At 40.4% G+C, this 18,406-nt stretch overlaps 12 protein-coding genes across 12 annotated transcripts; all 12 read right to left on the reverse strand.

Annotated features, from left to right (window-relative positions):
• Window positions 1-115: 115 nt before the first annotated feature.
• GCK72_016325 (uncharacterized protein) lies at window positions 116-1,252 on the reverse strand (the record flags this gene model as incomplete). The annotated part of the gene is made up of 3 exons (XM_003096142.2): window positions 116-655; window positions 704-871; window positions 923-1,252. The coding sequence occupies 3 exons, from the start codon at window positions 1,250-1,252 to the stop codon at window positions 116-118; spliced, it is 1,038 nt and encodes a 345-aa protein (XP_003096190.2).
• A 1,090-nt stretch (window positions 1,253-2,342) lies between these two features.
• Window positions 2,343-3,155, reverse strand: GCK72_016326 (uncharacterized protein; the record flags this gene model as incomplete). Its single annotated transcript, XM_053731447.1, has 3 exons — window positions 2,343-2,543; window positions 2,793-2,957; window positions 3,000-3,155. 3 exons carry the CDS (start codon window positions 3,153-3,155, stop codon window positions 2,343-2,345), a joined length of 522 nt encoding a protein of 173 aa, XP_053586219.1.
• A 414-nt stretch (window positions 3,156-3,569) lies between these two features.
• Window positions 3,570-4,270, reverse strand: GCK72_016327 (uncharacterized protein; the record flags this gene model as incomplete). The annotated part of the gene is made up of 3 exons (XM_053731448.1): window positions 3,570-3,857; window positions 3,908-4,072; window positions 4,115-4,270. 3 exons carry the CDS (start codon window positions 4,268-4,270, stop codon window positions 3,570-3,572), a joined length of 609 nt encoding a protein of 202 aa, XP_053586220.1.
• A 1,039-nt stretch (window positions 4,271-5,309) lies between these two features.
• Window positions 5,310-5,996, reverse strand: GCK72_016328 (uncharacterized protein; the record flags this gene model as incomplete). The annotated part of the gene is made up of 3 exons (XM_003096150.2): window positions 5,310-5,585; window positions 5,635-5,802; window positions 5,847-5,996. The coding sequence occupies 3 exons, from the start codon at window positions 5,994-5,996 to the stop codon at window positions 5,310-5,312; spliced, it is 594 nt and encodes a 197-aa protein (XP_003096198.2).
• An 881-nt stretch (window positions 5,997-6,877) lies between these two features.
• GCK72_016329 (uncharacterized protein) lies at window positions 6,878-7,471 on the reverse strand (the record flags this gene model as incomplete). The annotated part of the gene is made up of 3 exons (XM_003096162.2): window positions 6,878-7,123; window positions 7,171-7,332; window positions 7,382-7,471. 3 exons carry the CDS (start codon window positions 7,469-7,471, stop codon window positions 6,878-6,880), a joined length of 498 nt encoding a protein of 165 aa, XP_003096210.2.
• Window positions 7,472-7,966: 495 nt separating this feature from the next.
• GCK72_016330 (uncharacterized protein) lies at window positions 7,967-8,562 on the reverse strand (the record flags this gene model as incomplete). The annotated part of the gene is made up of 3 exons (XM_003096190.2): window positions 7,967-8,212; window positions 8,260-8,421; window positions 8,467-8,562. The coding sequence occupies 3 exons, from the start codon at window positions 8,560-8,562 to the stop codon at window positions 7,967-7,969; spliced, it is 504 nt and encodes a 167-aa protein (XP_003096238.1).
• Window positions 8,563-9,284: 722 nt separating this feature from the next.
• On the reverse strand, window positions 9,285-9,986 carry GCK72_016331 (uncharacterized protein; the record flags this gene model as incomplete). Its single annotated transcript, XM_003096194.2, has 3 exons — window positions 9,285-9,593; window positions 9,646-9,807; window positions 9,852-9,986. 3 exons carry the CDS (start codon window positions 9,984-9,986, stop codon window positions 9,285-9,287), a joined length of 606 nt encoding a protein of 201 aa, XP_003096242.1.
• A 909-nt stretch (window positions 9,987-10,895) lies between these two features.
• Window positions 10,896-11,520, reverse strand: GCK72_016332 (uncharacterized protein; the record flags this gene model as incomplete). The annotated part of the gene is made up of 3 exons (XM_003096137.1): window positions 10,896-11,174; window positions 11,224-11,373; window positions 11,425-11,520. The coding sequence occupies 3 exons, from the start codon at window positions 11,518-11,520 to the stop codon at window positions 10,896-10,898; spliced, it is 525 nt and encodes a 174-aa protein (XP_003096185.1).
• A 1,178-nt stretch (window positions 11,521-12,698) lies between these two features.
• GCK72_016333 (uncharacterized protein) lies at window positions 12,699-13,493 on the reverse strand (the record flags this gene model as incomplete). Its single annotated transcript, XM_003096154.2, has 3 exons — window positions 12,699-13,088; window positions 13,222-13,365; window positions 13,416-13,493. The coding sequence occupies 3 exons, from the start codon at window positions 13,491-13,493 to the stop codon at window positions 12,699-12,701; spliced, it is 612 nt and encodes a 203-aa protein (XP_003096202.2).
• Window positions 13,494-13,956: 463 nt separating this feature from the next.
• Window positions 13,957-15,167, reverse strand: GCK72_016334 (uncharacterized protein; the record flags this gene model as incomplete). The annotated part of the gene is made up of 3 exons (XM_003096153.2): window positions 13,957-14,142; window positions 14,201-14,561; window positions 15,076-15,167. The coding sequence occupies 3 exons, from the start codon at window positions 15,165-15,167 to the stop codon at window positions 13,957-13,959; spliced, it is 639 nt and encodes a 212-aa protein (XP_003096201.2).
• A 1,011-nt stretch (window positions 15,168-16,178) lies between these two features.
• Window positions 16,179-16,786, reverse strand: GCK72_016335 (uncharacterized protein; the record flags this gene model as incomplete). The annotated part of the gene is made up of 3 exons (XM_003096189.2): window positions 16,179-16,186; window positions 16,290-16,457; window positions 16,507-16,786. The coding sequence occupies 3 exons, from the start codon at window positions 16,784-16,786 to the stop codon at window positions 16,179-16,181; spliced, it is 456 nt and encodes a 151-aa protein (XP_003096237.2).
• Window positions 16,787-17,625: 839 nt separating this feature from the next.
• Window positions 17,626-18,296, reverse strand: GCK72_016336 (uncharacterized protein; the record flags this gene model as incomplete). The annotated part of the gene is made up of 4 exons (XM_003096145.2): window positions 17,626-17,792; window positions 17,843-17,987; window positions 18,039-18,163; window positions 18,224-18,296. 4 exons carry the CDS (start codon window positions 18,294-18,296, stop codon window positions 17,626-17,628), a joined length of 510 nt encoding a protein of 169 aa, XP_003096193.1.
• Between the last annotated feature and the right edge of the window lie 110 nt (window positions 18,297-18,406).

An 18,406-nucleotide genomic window follows, 5' to 3' on the forward strand; every position in this document is an offset into this window, starting at 1 on the left:
TTCAACTTTAAAATGTTGGTTTGGAATATTTGAAGGTGAAGGAAACATTTGAATGAAATTAGGTTCAATGGAAATTTTTGGTAGATAACTTTGGAAATGCCGAATTTAGCCAGTGTCATTCCCAGTATGATTGTTGATGTTCCTCATCCTCTTTTTCCCGTTTCTCCCGCAAGGCATCCAATTCCATTTGTTGTTTTTTCAACCCCTCTCGCATCAGTTCGATCTCGAACTTGTTGTCAACCAACGTGGGCTCCAAATTGCACTGACTTGACACATTGTTAGTCTTTTCCACTTTTTTATAAAACAATGGCCCATTTCTTGTCATCGATTGCAACAAGTGATAATCCATATCGTATTTCATCGACAATGCTTTCTCCCGCTCTTGTTGAGTCAAATTGGGAAACGTTTTATAGTAATGGGTTAGTAGGTCTTTCGCAGTTTCTACCACCAGAAAAGTACTATTTTCGATTTTACGAACATCCACATTCAACTGTTTGCTCATTGACATCACCAGATCCCAAAGAGTCGAGAGAGCACAGTAGCCACGGAACGCGATTTCTTTACGTTCGACGACGTGCTCATCCAAGTTGTATTGAGAGTAACGGAAGAACGTTTCGTAATGACGAGCCATCAATTTGACTTGGTTGTCGAATGCCTAAAAATCAAATAGTTACAGAGGTCGCTCGTTTCTGAAACCACTTACTTCCACAACATCTTTTACGTTTGTACCTCGAGAAGACTCGATCACGACCGGTTTATAGCTCTCTGCAACTTTCTTTGCTGCACTGTGAATGTTATCCACAGTTTCTTGATATTTTTTGGTGATTCTCTCCAGTTCCGCTTCAACTGCTGACAAGTGTCCTCCTCTGTCCTGAAAAGATGTAGTTCAGTGCAAAAATTGATCTTCATTTCCAAATCTCACCGTCAACAACTTTTCAGCACCAAAGCGGTACTTGTTCAAACCATGAAACGGAATGTGTCGACTCTGTTGTTCTGGAAAGACATGACCGTCCCAACGACCCTCTCGACACATACGCGATTGGTACCCATAGTCCGGCGGTGTGTCAAAAGTCATTGTCTTGTACATAGACGTTAGAAGAGCATTTGCTTCCTTGAATTTGGTATTCCCTTTGGGTCGAACCTTTTCTTCTTCCTCTTCTTCTTCTTCTTCTTCGTCTTCCTCAATCAATGGTTCGCAATTCTCATCCAGAGTGCGTCTCCGACGATAAAAACGAGTTAAAGTGTTTCCCATTAGTGGACGAAAAAAGAGAAATGAAAAGAAATAGAGACTGAGCTAGAAGATATCCCGTCCTCAGACAATAACAAGAAATACAGCATTTTTCGAAAAGATGGAGACGCCGCCTCTTATAGAATAACAAGACCTGTCTGGGAAAACAAAACGAAAGCATATTCAAAACGAGTCATACAGAGACAGTGCTGAAAAACAAGGAGTACGGTAGGTTGAGTCGCGTTGAATCAAGAAAAAACTCACAGACAAGAAGAATACTGAGCGGAGAATAGTGTATTTTAAAAACACTGAAAATCTTTGAATTGGATAGTGTGGTAAGTTTTAACAACTGACAGCCAAGATACTCGACCAAACTTATAGTGCTGTGAGCCCCTTTATGTCAGTTTTCTTAGCGCGAAATTTACTTTTGAATTGGTGAATTGACGTTGGACTTGAACATCGATTTTCATTCAATTAGATAATTGCAAGCATCTAGTTCACTGTTTCGTTTTTCAAATCACCAAATTTCTGGGACACGAGAAGCTCAGACAAATTGGGTAGTTTTTAACTAAACATGGACTTGTCAAAATCAAACAACTAATTACTCGATCTATTTCAATCTTTGTCATTTAATTAAACCGTAGTTCTTGTAGATTTTCCAATTAAACCGTAGTTCTCAAATACCATAAAACATGTAATAGAGACGCACCGAGTGGTGCCTGTTCGCAGCAGTATATCTCGGTAAAAGAAATATCAAAAAGTTGATAACCAATAAAATATAGCTTAATATTCAAAGATTTTTTTTTCAGTTGAGAAATTTTTTATATCTTCAAAGACAGCCGAGGTAGGATGGTCCAAATTCCCTAATGCTAGCGGGTGCGCCTCTATTTCCCCGCAACTACAATAGTGACTCGAGATTTTTACAACAGTTAGCAAGCGGTAGACTTCACTTGTCACACTTTATTGGAAAAGATAACGATACATTAGAGTTACAGCAAAAGAGATAGAAGGGGTACAATGACAGTAGCGATAGATTCGTTGAAAATTGGATAAAATAGGACAGTGAAATAAACTAGAGTAATTGAGTGGTGATCAAGTGTTATCTGAATCAGATTTATTTAATATATCTGAGACGATTCTGTCTGTCGAACGACTTTACGACGTGATCCAAGAGGTCAGTCGAATACACGATCTGCTTGTCAATCATCTTTTTGACCTCGTCGAATTGCGGAGCACGATCATCCAGCAAGTTCTCGTAACAGAACTTGAGGAACAGCACGTCTTTGAACCCTTTGCAAGCCATGTCTTTGCGATACTGTACAAGGTGATCGACTTTGTAGGCCGACTCGCGGAGGAATGTATCATAGTGTCTGATGACTTCGTCAAGACCAATGCGGAATAGCTCAAATAATTATGGACCTATTCACAAGGTAGCAAAAAAAGCAAAAAACTATTTTTTGCTAGTAGTAAAAATAGTTTTTTGCTTTTTTTGCTACCTTGATAATAGGTCGAGAATAGGTCCATTATGGATAGTTTTTAAGGGAACTTTAACTGTTTAACTTACGAGCATATTGTTGTTGATACTTTTTCCATCCTCATAACGTGCTTTTATTTCGTTAAATGTCACAACGAACTTTTGAACCGCTTCGCAAATGTCGGAAGCAGCTTTGCTATACTTGAGAAATACGTAGTCGTCGGTTGGAGCCACAGGCAATCGACCAGCGGGTGCCTGTAGATTTATCTCTGGATCAGAAGGATGAGATCAACTCACTTCCATCATTTCTTTCAGGGGACGCGGGATTTTAAATTTCGGTCCGGGTTTCGGTACGGGACCAGTTGTCTTTGGAAGCGTAACCTGAGTGGTGTTTTCCAATTTAAGCTGTTCTTCTTCTGCCTTCGTACGGCGAGACGATTGAGATTGACCCATGGTTGAGAGAAGTATGAAGAATGAAAGATGTGTTGGTGGAGATATATGGGCGGTGCCAATAGATATCTTATGTGGCCAATCAACGAAAAGACTTCAGCTCTGAAAGATACTGTAGCATGTTATTGAGAATGGCGCCATAGACAGTTGTCGAGACTATGAGGTTAGTCTGTTATGAAACGGGCGGTTTCGAATATACTACTACCCTTAGCAACAATAGTGACTTGAGATTTTGACAACAGTTAGCAGACGGTAGACTTCACTTGTCACACTTTATTGGAAAAGATAACGAAACATTACAATTACAGCAAATGGGATAGAAGGGGTACAATGACAGTAGCGATGGATGTGATTAAACAGGGACAGTGAAATAAACTAGAGTAATTGAGTGGTGACCAAATGTTATCTGAATCAGATTTATTTATTATATCTGTGGAGATTCTGCCTGTCGAACGACTTTACGACGTGATCCAAGAGGTCAGTCGAATAAAGTATCTGCTTGTCGATCATCTCTTTGACTTCGTCGAATTGCGGAGGACGAGCATCCAGCATCTTCTCGTAAGAGAACTTGAAGAACAGCAAGTCCGTGAACCCTTTGCAACTCATGTCCTTGCGGTACTGTACAAGTTGATCAACTTTGTAGGCCGACTCGCGGAGGAATGTATCATAGTGTCTGTGGACTTCTTCCAGATCAATGCGGAAAACCTCAAATAATTATGGTTCATATTTGGGGGAACTTGAATTATGTAACTTACGAGCATATTGTTGTTGATCGGTTTTCCATCCTCATAACGTGCTTTCATCTCGTTAAATGTCACAACAAGTTTTTGAAGCGCGTCGCAAATGTCGGAAGCAGCTTTGCTATACTTGAGAAATACGTATTCGTCGGTTGGAGCCACATACAATCGACCAGCGGGTGCCTGTAGATTTGTGTATGGGTCACGCGGATAACAAGAACTCACTTTCATCATTTGTTTCAAGGGAGGCGAAACTTTAAATTTTGGCGCGGGTTTCGACACGGGACCAGTTGCCTTTAGAGGCAGAGTTTGAGTGGTGTTTTGCAATTTGAACTGTTCTTGTTCTGCCTTTGTACGGCGAGACGATTGGGACTGACCCATGGTTGAGAGAAGTATGAAGAATGAAAGATGTGTTGGTGGAGATATATGGGCGGGGTCGATAGATATCTTATGTGGCCATTCAGCGAGAAGACTCCAGTTCTGAAAGATTCGTTCGCAAGTGATACTGTAGCATGTTATTGAGAATGGCGCCCTAGACAGCCATCGAGACTGTGAAAAACAAGAAAAGAAAAAAAAACACCTTAGTAGACTGACTTGTTATTCGCACATTTTGACTTTTTGGTTCTCTCTCTCTCTCTCTTCAGTTGACGACGGGAATGGTCTTCCCCCAAGAGCCTTCGACATATGGAATACAGAAAAACTAGAAATTTCAGACAATCGGAACATGCATCATAGCTTTCTCAGAATCTGAAAATTGTCAAAGAAGGAAAAGAAACATATTCGATACTCAGCCCCTCCATCACGCAAGAATACGAAAACTGTAAAAACTTCATAATTCGAATTTCCGGTAATTGGATGTAGCCTCCCAGGATTGTGTTATCCTGTAGCTTCTATGATAGCTTTCTGTGATTCTAGAAATTGTCTCAACAGCACATACCGGGTGCATCAAAAACAATATGATGCTATCCGCAATGATGCGCTAGGCAAAAGTTTGAGAAAATTAGCTTTAGCTCGGAGATTGGTCGCTTTAACTGAAGTTAACTGAATTTGTTCGGCATTAGATCGGACCTAGAACACAAATTAAGGATCTGTCGGCTATTGGACAAAAGTTGACCGTTTCTTGAATACCGGTCTTGTCGAGAATATGACCAACCTCCGAAATGAAACTACCGGTTATGAGCAAGGAGTATCCATATCTTACAATTAGATAAAGTTATTGTCAACATCTTCGTGACTGTCTAAGAAAAAGTGTTTCATTCAGAAATGTGAAAAATTCAGCCCTTTTCATTAAATATTGAAATTACTATGATTCTAAATGTCTTCTCAGATTTCGATTTATTTTAGTATGAATTCAGTAATGATAAAAATCAATCGACACATATTATGTATATCGACAACCATATAAGTCAATACAAAAACACTACTCAATAGCCACTCGAAACTTCGCTTTCTGAACATGTTCCCACAATCCATTTCCATGTTTGATCTGTGATTTGATCTTCCTTCTAATTTCATTGAACCATGGCTTCTTTTTCTTCAGCAACACTTCCACCTCCTTCTTCATAACGTACAACGCCTTGTACCCTTCTGAAGCCATGTCTTTTCGACTCTGCGCGAACTGATCCACGTTGAATGCTGACAGACGGAGGAAGTCTTCGTAGTGTTTAGCGAGACGATCGATAAATATGCAGAGGATCTGAAAAAGGTGTGAGAACTTGTGAGTAATTAAAGCTGTGTAGTCATACGGTGAAGGCGTTGCCGATTTCATTGTTGCTTTCTTTGTGACATTCCTCAAGCTTATTCAGCTTTTCAGTAAGACGATTAGCGTTGGCAAAGATTTCTCTTGCAGCACGTGTGTACTCGACAAGCACGTAGTCGTCGTCTGGAATGAGAGGCAGCCGACCGGCGGGGACCTTGAAATCCTTATATAACATTATAGGAAAGAAAAAAACCTTACCCTTATCAACTCGGCCATACTAGGTGGGTAGACAACGTGTTGAGGAGGACGTGGAGGGGGAGGCACAATCGGAAATTTGATAATAGGCACCATCTCGATTCCCTCTTCGGAAGAGGTTTCCGACTTGAACAGGCTTAAACACTGACCCATGCCTGTAAAGAATAGAAAATAAATTTTTTAGTAGAAAAAGGAACTTCGAACGAGAAGGAATTACTTAGGGTACTGTAGTAGTCCGAGGTCCTGCAAGGAGACTCACGACTGTCAGTGTCTGAGACAGGACTTGTTATTCCTTATGGACTCTCACTCCATTATGCTTGTCTTAGACCGAAGGGATACGGTAAGAATTTCGAAGATTTTGTTCCGTGTGGCGAGTCATCGGAACTGACAAAAACAGGACGATGTTATTCAAAATGGAGACCTAGACAGTCGAAAGCAGAAAAACATGAGAGCATTCTGAGATTCACAGAATTCATAGACGGTGACCGTCAAAACAAGATACTATTGTGAAAAAACAGAAAATGAAGGCCGAGTCATGGACAAGAGAGATACTGTAAGAATTGAAGTATGTTATTGTCAATATTTGAAGGTCTGTCTAAGACGTGTTTTATCTTGTCGTGGATCGAATGACGAGGTTATTCGAAATCGGAAGCTAAACAGACAGCCGTTTCAAAAACAGAACGATGGAAACCCATATACGAGGCTCAGCTACTCCATTAGATTTACCTTAGCTTCTACCGCACTCTTGAAACTTTTTATGAGTAAAGTACGATAAAAAGCCGCCGTAAATCGAAATTCCGTAACAAGACCCTCACCTCGTCCTCGAGCCTGAACTTTGAGCGAGCGGTCATTTACCGGCGAACGGGTAATAGCTGAGATATAAAATCCATTGGAATCATCCACTGTAGTCAAAGCATTGTTTCAGAATGTTCATTGCAATCGAAATGTTTTATTAAAAAAGTGAAAAAGTTATATATAGATAGATATAGATTAGTGTGAAGACAGTTGAAAAAACATGAGCTGATCCATGGATCCTAAAAATCATGAAACAACTTCTGAGTAACAGTAAACTGATGGTCGATTCTTTTTTTGAGATCTTCAACAATGAAGACATTCCCCTTCGCCAAGACTTTCATTGCCTCCTTCATAAGGAACCAGTGCTGGTATCCATCACAAGCCTTATCCTTCCGCACTTGCACATATTCGTCGATTGCGTAGTCCGAAAGACGCAGGAACCTAGCGTAGAGTTCGCCGATTTCCTTCAGCGCCTTGCAGAATGCCTAGAATAATTATGGATTGTACATAATTTGCAGTATTTGTAACTTACGCGAGTAGGTTTTTTAATCGATTTTCCGTCTTTTTGAAGTTTGTCAATTTCCTCCAATTTATCATAAAGTCCGTTAACAGTGTTGAAGAGGTCGTTTATAGCTGCCATGTATTTGATGTCGATTGCACCTGAATCCTCCGGAATGAGCTGACCAGCAGGTGCCTTAATATATAAGTGTAGAGTAAAATCACAACAAAAAAATACAACTCACAAGTATCAACTCAGTCATTTGAGTTGGGAAAAATTGTTCGTTGTGAGGAAGATAAGGAAGCGGAGAAGGCTTGCAGAGGCACTGACCCATTTCTGGAAAATGGATGAAGAGTGATGCTCGATTTAGAATAAAGATTTGATGTAGGAAATCGTCTAAGAGAAGGATACTGTTTTTTGAAATGGGTCAAAAACAAGATGATGTTATTCGAATTGGAGCGAAAGACTGTCTCTGAAAAACACACGGAGGAACAAATACATTACTGTAAGACTTACTAAAAACATACTCTCAGCGGATCTCTCTTCAGAAAACGAAATAGACTCCGCCCAGAATATACAGGACGATGTTATTTGATATCGCGAGCAAGATAGACAGTCGTGTCGAAAACAGAAGGACTCAGCTACTCCATTAGAGATAGCTTAGAAGACTGGAAAACATCTACTGGAATCAATGAATTGCTTCAAAATGTTTATTGCAGTGGAAAAGTTTTATTTAAAAAACAAAACAAAACGCTTTATATATAGGTTGGCATAGAGTAGTGTAAAGACTGCTGAGGAATCGGAGGAATGAATTGCGGATCCACGGACCCTAAAGTTTATGGAACAACTTCTGAGCAACACCGAACTGGTGGTCGACACTTCCTTTGAGACCTTCAACATCGAACGGTTTCTCCTTCTCCAAGGTTTTCATTTCCTCCTTCATAACGAACCAGTGTATGTATCCGCCACAAGCCTCATCCTTCCGCACTTGCACAAATTCATCGATTTTGAAGTCCGACAGACGAAGGAACGTATCGTAGAACTTGCCGATTACCTTGAGAGCCTTGAGGAATGCCTAAAATAACTATGGATTTTACATATTTTGAAGTACTTGTAACTCACACGAATAGGTTTTTCAATCGATTTTCCGTCTTTTTGCAATTTGTCAACTTCTTCCAATTTGACATAAAGCCCATTGACAGTGTTAAAGAGGTCGTTTATAGCACCAATATATAGAAATTTGATTCCACTTGACTCCTCCGGAACGATCTGACCAGCAGATGCCTTAATATATAAGTGTAGAGTAAAATCACAACAAAAATCACTCACTCGCATCAGCTCAATTGTTTTAGTTGTAAACAATTGTTCGTCGAGTGGATGATAAGGATCCGAAGCGGTAGAAGACTTGCAGAGGCATTGACCCATGGCTGAAAAATGGATGAAGAATGAATCTTTTGTGTAGGAAAAGTATGGGCGGATCCAAGATAACACTGTCTATGAGATGGTTTTCGAAATGGCTCAAAAACAAGATGGTGTTATTCAAAGCCCACGACTGTCTTAGAATCTCAGTGGACAGACGGCTTGTTATTTTGATTTTTGGGCTCTCTCCCTCTTCAGAAGACGATCGGAGTAGGCTCCGCCCAGGAATGTCCCATCTTGTGGTGTTTTTCTGAATATCGGAAGATGTTATTCGAAACGGTGTGAGAGACAGTCAAAAACACAAAAAGAGATGTTGGAGACTCATTATGCTCCTCCCACATTCGTGCCAAATGATCGAAAACAAGATGATACCAAAAAGATTTGAGATATTATTTAAAATCAGGAGGTAGGCGGTCGTGTCGCAAATCGGAAGACTCAGCTGCTCCGTTAGACATAGCTTACTATTAGAAGACTACCTTAGAGAACTTCAGCCAGGGGATCTTATACAAAAAAAATGAATCAAATCTTGTCGAATACCGGACGATGTTGCTCCCTGTGGCGAGGTACACAGTCATCAGGTCTTCAGTTGATACTCTTTTCATATTTTTAAAGACATCCGAGATTGGATGCTCCAAACTCTTGTTACGATATCTGTGAACTGTCTGATTGAGGAACTCTGAACATTCGCTCTGATTTTGTTAAAGCCTAAGACGTTTCAAGGTTAAAGTTTATTGTGTCGAAAGGTTATCAACAAGCTTATTTCTTTCTTGTCTTGGAGGAATCTTCGAATCCACAACATCCTGCAATAGTTGCTCTGCGTGATCTTTCTGGACCTGGACCATTCGTCTCATCTCTCTCAGATTGATGCATTTCTCTCTGAACATGACATCCACAACCTCCTTCATAATGAACCAGTCCTTGAATCCTTCAGAAGCCATATCCTTTCGCTTTTGCACATAGTCATCAACTTTCACAGAGGACACCCGAAGGAAGTCCTCGTATGCCGAACCGAGATTTTGGATTCCAATCCGGAATGGCTGAAAGATGGAGTGACTGTAATTGACACATTCAAAATGTAGTCTAACTTACGAGAACATTGATGTTCCCATCAGCCGGGGATCTATGAGGCTCGAAATCTTTCAGAAGAACTTCAAGACGTAGAGCCCTTTTGCGGAGGTCCATAACAATACGAATGTATGAGTTTGCAACGTCTTCGTAGAATCCTTGACGAGGTTGTGTCCCAGCTTTCGACTGTAATATCATAATTGAGCCGCCGATGAGTCATTAAAGCTCACCTTTATCAATGCAACCATTTTAGGTGGAAGTGCTCTAGGTGGGGGCGGAATCGGAGCCTCATTTATTTCCTCCAATTCAACTTCTTCCATTTCTTCTTCTGGCGGAGAAGTTGACTTACAAAGACACTGTCCCATGGCTAGAGAAAGGGGGAAGACTGGCTGTATTTTGCAGTATTTGGTTCTTCTTGCTATCTTAGACAGAGGGATACTGTAGCGATGTCGAAAGCACCATTTAATAGGCTCCGCCCACATTCGAGGCCGTAATGTGACATCCGTGAGAGCTTACGCGGTGACCATCGAAAACAAAATCAAGTTATTCAAGAGAGTCTGTGAAAAACAGAAAAACGAATACTGTCGGAGAAAAGACGGTTCCGCCTAGACATCTTGTTATTCAGTCCTGACGCGAATACTGGAGACGATGATGCCAAAAAGATTGTTATGGACAAGAGGGATACTGTAAGAATAGCGAAATATGTTATTCTCAAAGACTGTCTAAGGTTCCGTCCAGACATGTCATCTTGTCGAATACAGAACGATGTTATTCAAAATCTGGAGCTAGTCAGTCGTGTCGAAAATAGAAAAAATGGAAAGCAATATTCGAGGTTTAGTCATTCCATCAGATATGGACAAAAGAAATAATATGTTATTCTCCAAGTTTCAAAAGAATGTCTGGGAGAGTATAAGACGACGCTCTGCCAGAAATACAAAAAATACAATCTTCCTTCATGTCGGAATGAATTGTGTTTTAAGCCATGAATGAGAATATATGTTTATTCCGCTAAGTAAAACAAAGAGTTATGAGAATGTAACGATAAGGGTATATAATATAGGATTCTCAAAGGTGTTATACATCCCGATATGAATGGCTGTGTAGCTGAAATTTTTAGAATTCTGAATGTGTTTTCAAATTTTGTTTAGAATAGAAACTAACCAAGTTACAACGTTTTCATTCAGCAGTACTCGATTAATCTTGTCTTGTTAATACTAAATTTGAAAACATAGTCACATCCCTTACTCAGCTTTCAGTCATAAAGGTTTCTATTTTTAAGACTTTTTAACAGTAGCCTGTGGGCACAACTCGATAAGCTTATTCACTGCCTTGATATGATCCTTAAGCATTAAATCAAGGATATACATATTATGCAATTTAGTTCTGCAGTAGGAGTCCTTCAAGTCAGCCATTGTACCTTTCATGTCGTAAAGTCGAAAGTAGCTCTTTCTGAGAATTTCCGTGCATCGTTTGTTTCTTTTCGGATCAATCTTGTTCTTTTTGAAAAATGCTCGGTATTCCGTGCTGAGAGCGAGCATTGCGTAAACCATTGCCTGAAAATCAACAAATTAAGTTAGACCTCTAATACACCGGCACACTCACAATACGAAGTTTCTCATTCATTGGTCCACGCCAAATATACCACTCTTGTTGTGCACAAAGGCGTTGAAGGTTTCGAATAGAGGCGAGTACAGAATCAAGTTTGCCGGTACACTCGATCCACAAGGAGACGTCATCACTATCCATTTTCATCTGAAAGAGAGAACTGAAACTTTGAAAGTTTTCGTATCAGACACATCTTACCGTTCCTTGCATGTTAATGTGCATATCGTAGTTTATCTGCCATTTGCTGCGTTTTTTTGGTTTAGGTTTGATGAGGGCGGAAAAGAAGTTACCCATGATTTCGAGAGGGATATAGTAGATGTGAGGGAATGAAAGGTTTGAGACTATGACTAGAGATTACTGTAGAAGAAGGGGCGGAGTTACGAGAGGAGTGGCTAACCGGTAGTTGTTATTTTTTCAGTGAAATCGGGGTTGGAATAAAAATTTGACAGACTTAAATAGAGAGACACCTGAAAGGGAAAGTAGCGAAGTTGATAAATTTAGGAGCAAATGTCTTGACGACTGTGGAAGTGATACATCAAGTCGTACAAATACTCAAGTTTTGGCATTATACTGACTTCGAAAAGGATATTTTTTAACTTGAAAGTAATCGGTTTTTTTTTTGTCAGAAATCCGCCAGTTCCAGATCTCCATTTTTGTAATTGGCGCAACTTTTTATAGAAATCTTCTCTGCAGAGATGGATCACATTTTCAGTAACAGAGAATACGGAGGTTAAAACGCAAACAAATTGTGAACGAAATTGTGATTTTCCTTCAAGAAAAATAGGAGGAATGCTTTCTTTAAATGTTGCGTTGTGAATGGTGACGTAGCCTAGCTTAGATCACACGTTGCACATGAAGGTTAAGTTCGGTGAAATAATAGTTAATCATTATGTAACTAATTCGTACACTCCACTCTTCTGCCACCTGCCAGGAAATACTGAAATCGGGACGGACTTTCACAGTCACTTCATTTCATTTATTTGCCACGGTCAGAAAATGGTAAACATAAAGTGAGTTCTATCAGTTTCCTTTTTTCGCTGGAGTCGTGAGGGAAATCAACTCACATCTTGATATTCTCTTCCTGGTAGCACACGGGAAAGTCTTTTTCCTTCGATCGATCTAAATTTCAGCTAGATTTAGACAACTATTTCAAGAAACTTTGATTGCTTGACAGACGTTCTCTCACAACTATTAAGAAAGTGCCAAAAAAGTGAAAATCGCCAAAAACCCTATTCTAGCCAGACCCGCGGCACATAAACTGATAGACACCCGTAGTAGGTCATAGCCATAAATAGATCTTGCTGAGGTCTTCATTTTTGTATATTTTTCAGCTCATAAAATTAAATTCCTTTCTAGCGAGTTACGCGACTACCCGTGTTGTTTCCTACAAAAAAGTGTCAGCTCACATCGTAAATCCACTTCAAAGTTAACAAAAATACTCTTTATTCATTCATTGCTTCCAAAACAAAAACTCAAAGATAAAAAGCTTCCTCTCCAAATGGTTTAGCAGTGTGTTCAATACGGAAGTCTCTCATCATGATCTCCAAACATCCGATGCTATCAGACATCTTCTCAACCCCAGTCTTCTCCTCTTCTTTCTTCTCATTATTCTCATCCTCATTCTCAACTTCTTCATCCGTATTTTCCGATTCCTCCAAATCCTCTTTCTTCTCCTCCTTCTTCCTCTTCCTAATCTTCTCCTTCTTTCCCACATCAACTAATTCCAGAATCTTCCGGAGTTCCAAGTTGATCAACTGATTCAACCTCTTCTTATAGGGCGACATTTCGAAGAGGTAGCATTCGTTATTGTATAAAAACGTCTGGTATTCACAAGCGACGTCGGCGGTTTGTTGAGCGATTTCCTGTAGTTAGAGGGATTCTGAATCCGTTTTCAAATTTTTAGTCTACGATGAAAATAAAGTGTAACTTCCTTCATTCTCATCCTAGACCAAATTTAAAAACAGATTCGGAATTCTCGTGACGTCCTCTTCATACCTCCCACAACTCCACTAATGACCCCTTTCCCTTTGCCTCCTTCTTCTCCAACGCCGTCTGCACACTCCGAAGTTTCCACAATTCCTCGCTGATACCTCGAATAGTTCCCTCACATCGTGCCCATCGACGGCCATTGCGTTTTACCTGGAAATTTGAATTTCGCGCATTCTAGTAAAATAGAGCGCACTACTCACCAATGGAAGCAAATACTTGGAAACCTTCATTTCCTCGAGATCGTGTTTCTTCTGGAAACGGGAAAAAGACAGACCCATTTTTGTGGAAATGGGAAAATGAGTTTGTGCCGAGAAAAATAGAGCGCGGGGATACTGTAGAAAATGAATTGGATCTTGTTATTGTCTGGCAGATGCGAGAAGTGACATGTTTTCGAAATTTTCTCCTAGAAATGGGGGTGCCAGAAATGTAAAAGAAGAAGAAAATCAACAAAAAAATCAAAAAATTAGGAGCCGATTGGCGCGCCAACGTCATCCCAGCCGCTTCAGGTTTTTTTCAGTTTCCAGGAAATCGCTAATTTCCTAACAATGCATATTTTGAATAAAACAGTATAGTTTACGGTTTCATTTTGCGAAAAGAGAATCTATTGTTCGAAAATGAGAATTAAAGACACAAAGAGACAGATACATTAAGGGAAACGGTGGGAAAGAGAAAATGAACGTAATGAAATTAAAAGAAAGTCATTGAGAATCTGTGTTGGGGGTCAAAAAGTCGTTGAGCTCTCTAATCCTTCTTCTTGTCACCCTTGGAGTCGTTGGCGGCGAGAAGGTCCGAGACACGATCGAATTCGCGTTGAAGTCCCTCCGACTGCTTCTTGAGGGTGTCACGATCAGTGTTGGCGGATTTCAGCTCGCCACGGAGCTTCTCGATCTGTTTGTTCAAGTCGGCAACCTCGTCACTGGTCTCTGTCTGAAATCATTGATTTTATTTGAATTCTTATTCGGATAAGAAGGGAAATCTCTCTTACCGCATTCATCAAAGTTCTGGCGGTCTTGGATGCGGACTCGGCTTGTCTCATGGCGGCCTCACTGGCGGCTTCGAGTTGAGCGGCGCGGCTCAAAAGGGTCATAATACGTTGAATGACCATCCAGAGGAGCAACGAGAATCCCGAGATGTAGAGATTTCTCTGAGCGCGGAAGAGACGCATGTGATGGGTGGCGTCCGATTCGGCGGTTCGTTGCATTTTGTCTTCGAGTCCGTTGTATTTCATCGTCTCACGGACACCGTCGGCGAACAGGATGAACAGGACGAAGCCGAACGTCATCGAGTAGATGTGCGCGTGTTTTGAGAGCGCAGTGAAGAGACGTGATTTGAAGAGTTTGCTCCATCTGGAAAATATTCGTTGAAATGTGATTTTTTAAAACAATTTTTTGCATTAAATGTAGCGAGCTTCAATATATACAAAATGTGTTCGCAAAACTGACTAGAGACGGTCATGGAATCAGTTTGTAGTTATGGGACGTGACCTATTCCATTGGAAAGCTGAGAAAACGCTGATTTCAAATATATATTCAGTTTTTGCTCTCGTGGCCTGGTATTCGAGAAAAACGAGGTCAAAGTTGAGAAAAATGTCTTTTCGACGTGCTAAATTGCAATAATTTGACATTTTCCAGAACTTTGCCCTTGTTTTTCTTGAATACCAGACCTCGAGGACAACAACTGAATATGTATTTGAAATCAGCGTGATTTCAGCTTTCCTAATAGTTTTCAAGCAAAAATCTTCTAGGAATGCTGTCTTCTTACTTTGGGGAGCTACATTTTACTACTAATTACAGAAAAAAGTCGAATTTCCAGTCAAAAAGAGTATATTTTCAGATAGTTTGCTCCAAGCCGCGCACTCACAACGTTGGTCGAATCCATGGAAGGAGCAGGATGAATGTGGCGGCGATTTCCGCATAAAGCACGCCGGCCACAATTGTCCATTGAAGTGTCATTCTTCTGAAACGAGATTTCTTTAAAGTGAGTCTTCTGAAATTCGGGAAACGTAGTGAGTTGTAATTGAAAGAGCAAAAATCTGTTCTTCCGAAAAGTGGAAAAACGTTCAATCTAGAAGAAAATTGATGAGAAAAGAAGCAAAAATTGTGTGGGTGAGTGTGGTGATAAGCGAGGAGAAAATGAAGAAACATGCCAATAAACAACTGGCCGGGGCAGGAATGAAAAGAATCGATTGAACCGGAGGAGAGGAGGCGTGTAGAGAAAAAGAAGTAAGAGAACAAGGCACCAAAAAACAAAATAAATTGTAAATATCAACAATTTTCTCTCCTTTTTGGGTAGATTTCAGTTTATTTATATTTATAAGCTCCATATGCCGACGTAGCCTATGGATACGTGTTCGTTAACGTGTTGGAGATGGGAGGGGAAAGAGTTGCGAAATCGGTTTTCTTTGAACGGGAATGACTAAACAATCTATATGTCAAAAAAGCGCCGGAGAGAGAGAGTGGAGGCGTAGACATATGGAAAGTTTGCAAGAGATGACGTGGCTTGCTAGGCCTTGACCTACTATCCAACGTCTCCTTCGTTCTGATCTGATCTGAGGAATTGAAAAAACAATGAATTGAGAAATATACTCGGGAATTACAGTTCAACCGAAAAGGCTCGAGTAAAAATCTGAAATGGGGAGACGATTCGACGGATTCATTCAAAAACGGGGGAGAAGTGTATATATTCGATGGCCAATAGGGGGGAAATAATAATAATAATCAATACGAAGAGAGAGTAATCAAATATATCGGAAGAAGGCGAGACCACGGGAAAACAAATGGTATACATATAGGGGGAGTATAAATTTACCGGGGGGAAAATTAAAGAAAAAGTTAAGAAGAAAGCGTTTATGCTAATCGTACAATGTGGTTTTCAAGGAAGATGGGATGGGACAAAGGAACAATATGAGAGAGTTGGAATTTGAATTTATTGAAGAAGGCGAGTGGTGATGGATGGTGGGGAGTTCAGGCTTCTGAAATGGAAGAAAATTAAGTAAGATTTAAGAAAAGTTTGATTAAAAGCAGAATTTCCAATCTTGTCAACCTAAAATCCCACCAAGAAAAAAAACTACTGACGAGCATAGGAAAGAGTCCACTGTTTCGCGGTCTTGATTGCCTCCGCCTCATTCGTTTTCCACTGCTCCGCGACGTCGGTAGCCAACGGGTCCTCTGGATTCGGAGCCGATAAGAGAGCCTGAATTGACAGAAGGACGGTGCGAATCTGGAGAGCCGGCGACCATTTGTCTATAAAAATCGATATTTTGGAAAATTCTCTTTGATTAAAAAACGATACCTTTCAAAATATCGAGACAAATCCGCCCGAGCTTATCGATATTTGGGTGATAGATCTTTGTCATGAATCGGACTTTTGGCGCGGCCATTGGATATTCCTCTGGCAAGAAAAGCTCCAGTTTGAAGACTCCGCCAGCAAACGGTGAATCGTCTGGACCGGCTATCATGACGTGGAAGTATCTGGCGTTACTTTCATCCGGATTCGCCGATATCCCGGGCACCGGATCGGCGAGAAGCCGCTGAGTCTCTTTGATGATTCTTCGTGGAAGCTGGCCAGCCATCCTGCAACTTTTGTGATGAAAGTGATGGAATTCTAGAGATTTTCAAGAAAAAAATAGAGCAAGAAGGAAAAAAGGAGGAGAACAGATCAAAGCGGTGATCTCATCATTCAAAAATTTTGGCGGGAAAATAATATTGCGAAATTATTTTGGTGAAAAAACAACACAATTGTTTCTTTTTTATTGTTAGACTTGTTTTTGTCACATTTATTAGATAATTTTCGCTCTAACCTCACGAAAATCGATGGTTTTTGAGCCTTTTATTACAGCGTATGAGCTTTTTTTGCCGCTGTAAGATGAAAACAAGTCGAATCACTGAATTCTATTGCTAAATATCCAAAAGAGCTGTTCGATTCTCCAAAAGTTATCAGAAAGAAGAGAAATCAACGGATTCCGAACAAAAAACTTGGATCAACTAATGGAACATGAATAGTTTTGTAAAAATGTCGCCAAATCTGTCGAATTTCATGATTTCATCAAAACATTGTGATTCTGTAGCAAGCACGACAGTTTCTCCTCGAGCTTTCTGCTTTACAGTGAGAAATAGTGCCAATAGACAAAAAGGATAGCGAAACTTGACATTCTCTGCCAAAAAATGTATTTGAAGACAAAAAGATACTGAAAGCGGCAAAAGTGACCGACGAAAACGGAGAAAGACGTTTTCATCTTATCAAAATTATTAAAAGCTTCATTTTGACCAGACCAGTTGATGAGGGGAAGGATGATGAAACAAGAAAAGGGATAAAACCACAGAAAATTTCGAAAAAAGGAAATAAATTATTAACAAGTATCAATTTGAAACACGCTAATCTTAAAACACATGAAGTGAAAATGGGGTGAAATCACAGCTCGTCTTTGACATATTTCGGCTTCAACTCCTCGATTCGCTTGATGAACTCGGTCTTCTCGGTGCACCCTTTGCACGACTCTCCCCACTCGCCAAGAATGTTTTTGAGCTCCTTCACGCGCATCTTCTTCAAATCGATAGTCTTCCAGTCGAGTGGTTTGTCTAAAAACACGCGGAAATTAGGAGACGAATTTGGGAGTTTCGCAACTAACCATATTTCAGCTCGCAAATTTGGGCGTCCTTGCTCTTCAGTTTGTCGATACAAACTTTTTCGGTTGGCATCGACCAACTGAGTGGTTTGGTGACCTCGTTCATGATAGAAGTGGCGGATTCTGGGAGAGCGCCGATGTAGAAGCACTGGAAATTTTTAAAAATTGAGAAATTTGTTGTTTTCGGCGAAAAACTTACGAATTTGTGTTCCTTATTCTTCGCCGTCGCACAATGCTCACGAATCACTTTTCCTATCGCATCCGGCTTCGATTTGTCGGCAGAGGGGACCTTGGCCATCACATCGTCCAACACCTTTTTACATACTGAAAATTTGAGCTCAAAATCGATAAAAATCACCGCATTTAGCATATAATAAAACTAACCTTCGCATTGTTGTGCGGAAACAACTGCGATAATCGCCAAGGAGACAAGAATGAGACGTGTGCCGACGATCATCTGACTGAAAGAAAATCCCACGGATTAGTGAGCCAGGAATATTCTATGGATTCGAAAAGAAGCAGAAGAGGAGGACGAAAATTTGAAGAAAAGAGCCCAAAAACGCAGAA

Source organism: Caenorhabditis remanei, chromosome IV (assembly GCF_010183535.1).
Source record: "Caenorhabditis remanei strain PX506 chromosome IV, whole genome shotgun sequence".
Lineage (NCBI taxonomy): Eukaryota > Metazoa > Nematoda > Chromadorea > Rhabditida > Rhabditidae > Caenorhabditis > Caenorhabditis remanei.